The following is a 3,140-nucleotide window of genomic DNA, read 5'->3' as shown; positions in this document are numbered from 1 at the left end:
AAGCAGTGAAAGGGTTAGCATGTGGGCCAAGAGTCTACTCGAGCACGAGGGACACTGGGAACACAGAATGGGTGGCTGGGGTAAGTGTCTGACTTTTAATTTGGCTCGGGTCATGATCTTGGGTTGTGAGACTGAGGCTTGAATAGGGCTCCCTGCTCAGTGCAGACTCTGCTTGGGGTTCTTTCCCTCCCCCTCTGCTCCTTGTGTGTGCTCTAAAATAAATAAAATCTTAACCAAAAAAAAAAAGAAAAAGAAAAAAGAAGAAGAAGGAGAAATGCAGAATCAGTTGGAATGGTTTGTGGCAACCTTTCTCAGGCTGAGTCTGTCCTGCTACAGGTAGAAGAGCCACGCAGCAACAGTTTCGACATAAGGAAACAAGGGGTTTAAATGGAAATGGGGAGGAAACAGGCTAATCAACTTGCAAAAATTAACCGAACCAAATAACTCTTAGTTGCAAACTATGTATTAAAAACTGCGCACCGGTATAAAGTCATATGGGTAAAAAGCACTGCGTTAAGAGCACACAAGGATGTCTGTGAAGTACATTCAGATTCTCCTCTACTAGCAGAAAACACTTTGCCAAAGAAACACGCTGTCAGATGACAAAGATTAAAATCCCAAAAAACCTCCAACAGGATGAAGACTTTCTTTACCTACCAACTCAGGGGCTGTGGAACTTCAACTTTCTGACCGTCCACTTCCAGGTCTTCCAGTTCCTTGAAATACTTGTTCTTTAAGCAATGGAGAATCTCCTTCGCATGGCTATGAAAAAATAAGTAAGTTTTGATCCACTCTGAAAGACTCATATACATTTTATCTCTTTTGAACTTAAGATGCAAGTGTCTTAAAACTAAAACCATCTTTGCACTGATCGCAGACCCTTTCATGGCCGTCCTTCTACTCTATCCCTTCAAAGTTTAAACAACTGTCCTTGCTTCATCGCTAAAAGATGATGCTAAGCGAATTACTACTGCATTCCTTCGCCCCCAAATATTCCTACAGTTCCTGTTTACTTGCAACTCATCTCGGAAGGATGGAACCACAAAGATTTAAAAACACAGGAGAACCGGAGTTTCGCACAAACTCTGTAATATCACAAATTCTCCCATGTTCCAAAGGGGAGGCATCCTCAGCTCCCAAATGCCCAGAAGTCCCGAGTCTGTCTCAGATCTAATATCCGCGTCCTGCAGCCTCCCGACCTGCCGCACCCCCCCAGCCTGCCCGTTGGACCGTGTGCTCCCTCCTCCGTGCTTGCAGACGCGGGAAGCCACAGCGCCGGTAAGCAGCCGCTCGCCAGCCCCCTAACACTCTTCGGAGGCCAGGCCGGGCCGGACGGGTACCCTCCTCCTGAGCTGACCCCCACTCTAGGAAATCAAGGCTCCGCGAAGCCCCCTACCTTTTGTAGCCAGTAATTCGCAAAGTGGCCGGGAGGGGCTCCCGGAGCGCTTCCATGAACTGGTCCCACTCGCCCTCGGGCACGATCTTGAGCTCCTGGTAGTAGTGCTCGAAGAGCTTGTTCTCCTTGACGATCTCGGGGTACCCGCCTTCCCATCCCTGAGGAAGGAGACACGCGTCCACCCAGGTCCGGAGGAGCCGCTCCGCGCCGTCCCGCAGGCCGCGGCGGCCCGCAGACGGACGGGGGCCCTGCCCGCCCGCGCCCCGGTCCTACCGCCTCCTGACGCTTGCCGCCACCCTCGGCGCCGTCCTCCGCGCGCGGCGGCCGCTGCTGCTGCTGCTGCTGGAGCCGCCGGCCCCGCGCCCGCCGCCCCATGGCCCACGCGGCCGCGCACGCCGCCCGCACACCGCGTCCCGCCACCGCCGGCCGCGCGGACTTCCGGGCTGGCGCGCGAGGCCCCGCGGGCTCCGCGCCTGCGCCGCTCCCGGGCGCGCTGCGTGGAAGACGCCCAGAGCGCCGCGACCCGTGCTCCCGCAGAGCAGCGAGCGAGGGGCAGCGCCGGCAGCCCTGGCTGGGAGGGGGCCCCTGGGAAGCAGCACCGAAGCAACCCGCGCGGGCTCCGGCAGCTCCGCGGACAGCCCGCGGTCGCGCGTGCGCAGAGCGGCGGGGGCGGGGCTTCGGGGGCGGGGCCTGACCGCCTCCCGCCGCGCCGGACCGCCTCTGGTCCAACCTGCTGGGCCCGTGCGCTCGCGCCTCGGGCGCCCGGGGAGGAGGGAAGGGCTGCGGCTCGGGCCCGGGCGTAGGCAGCGGGCGTCCGCCTCAGGTAGCCGCGCCCCCCGCCCCCACACCGGGGCCGCCACCTCCCTATAAGTGGCCCGCCGCGGTCGCCAGACCATGGGGCGCGTCTGCAGTCTCCCGCCATGGAGCCGGCCGAGAGGTTCCTGCTGGACAAGCTCGCCTACCTGCAGTGCGCCATGGGCCTCCTGGGCTCCGTGCTGCTCCGGCTGCTGCGCTCGTGCTACGGGCGCTACGCGTCTCCGGGCTCCGCCTTTCGGGTGCCGGCGCGGGCCGCCTGGGCGCTGCAGGAGCTGCCCTCGCTCGCCGTGCCGCTGTGGGTGTGCACCGTCACGGCGGCCGAGCGCCTCCGCCGAGCCCCCAACCGCATCCTCCTGGCCATGTTCCTCGTCCACTACGCGCAACGGTAACGGCCGGCAGCCTCGCGCCTCCCCGCGCGCCCCTGCCACCCCCCCCCCGGCGCCCCGCCTGCGCCCGCCGCCGAGCCCTGGCCCGCACCTCTGCCTCCCTCTCCACCGCCCTCCTCCCCGGCCCCCGTGCCTGCCTTCTTCCTTCCTCGCTCCCGTGCCTACTCCTGGCAGCCTCTTTCCCGCTGCCCTTCCCAGCCGCCCCGCTGCCCTTCCCAGCCGCCCCGCTCTGCACACCCGCCCTCGCGCCCTGTCCCTGCTGACCCTTCCCTGGTGTCGTCTCGCGGCGCCGGGCTCCCTCCACCCGTGCTGTTCTCGCTCTGTACCTGGCCCCTAGTCCTTCTCCCCTGGAAGGAGAGTTTAGCTTAGCACAGTCTGGAAAAGTGGGCCGGGCGTGGGCGCGGTGGGAGAAGGTGAGAGAGGGCTGGAAAGATCCGATGGAGGAGCTGAGTGTATGACCTGGCAACTGCAGAGGAGAGGAAGCTTGATGATGCGAAGGCTCGCTCGCTCAGCGCTGTCAGAGGTACAGCAGCGAGAAAAAC

The 3,140-nt window shown here is 62.0% G+C and overlaps 1 protein-coding gene across 1 annotated transcript; it reads right to left on the bottom strand.

Moving 5' to 3' along the window:
• Positions 1-618: 618 nt before the first annotated feature.
• On the bottom strand, positions 619-2,006 carry LOC116863845 (RNA cytosine C(5)-methyltransferase NSUN2-like). Its single transcript, XM_032851165.1, has 3 exons — positions 1,670-2,006; positions 1,397-1,554; positions 619-762 (listed from the first exon to the last, which is right to left on the bottom strand). The coding sequence occupies exons 1-3, from the start codon at positions 1,769-1,771 to the stop codon at positions 654-656; spliced, it is 369 nt and encodes a 122-aa protein (XP_032707056.1). The 5' UTR covers positions 1,772-2,006; the 3' UTR covers positions 619-653.
• Between the last annotated feature and the right edge of the window lie 1,134 nt (positions 2,007-3,140).

The sequence above is a fragment of the Lontra canadensis genome, unplaced genomic scaffold, assembly GCF_010015895.1.
Source record: "Lontra canadensis isolate GAN:19392208 unplaced genomic scaffold, GSC_riverotter_1.0 scaffold3783, whole genome shotgun sequence".
Classification (NCBI taxonomy): domain Eukaryota; kingdom Metazoa; phylum Chordata; class Mammalia; order Carnivora; family Mustelidae; genus Lontra; species Lontra canadensis.
This window is presented reverse-complemented; position numbering and strand designations above follow the sequence as displayed.

Bases quoted from the DNA above. Each gene is read 5' to 3' on its own strand.
- LOC116863845 (XM_032851165.1), bottom strand. From the start codon at position 1,771: ATGGGGCGGCGGGCGCGGGGCCGGCGGCTCCAGCAGCAGCAGCAGCAG. The intron at 1,555-1,669 runs GTAGGACCGGGG...CTCCTTCCTCAG, and splicing joins GCGGCAAGCGTCAGGAGGCG to GGATGGGAAGGCGGGTACCC. The intron at 763-1,396 runs GTAGGGGGCTTC...ATTTTTTCATAG, and splicing joins CGAATTACTGGCTACAAAAG to CCATGCGAAGGAGATTCTCC.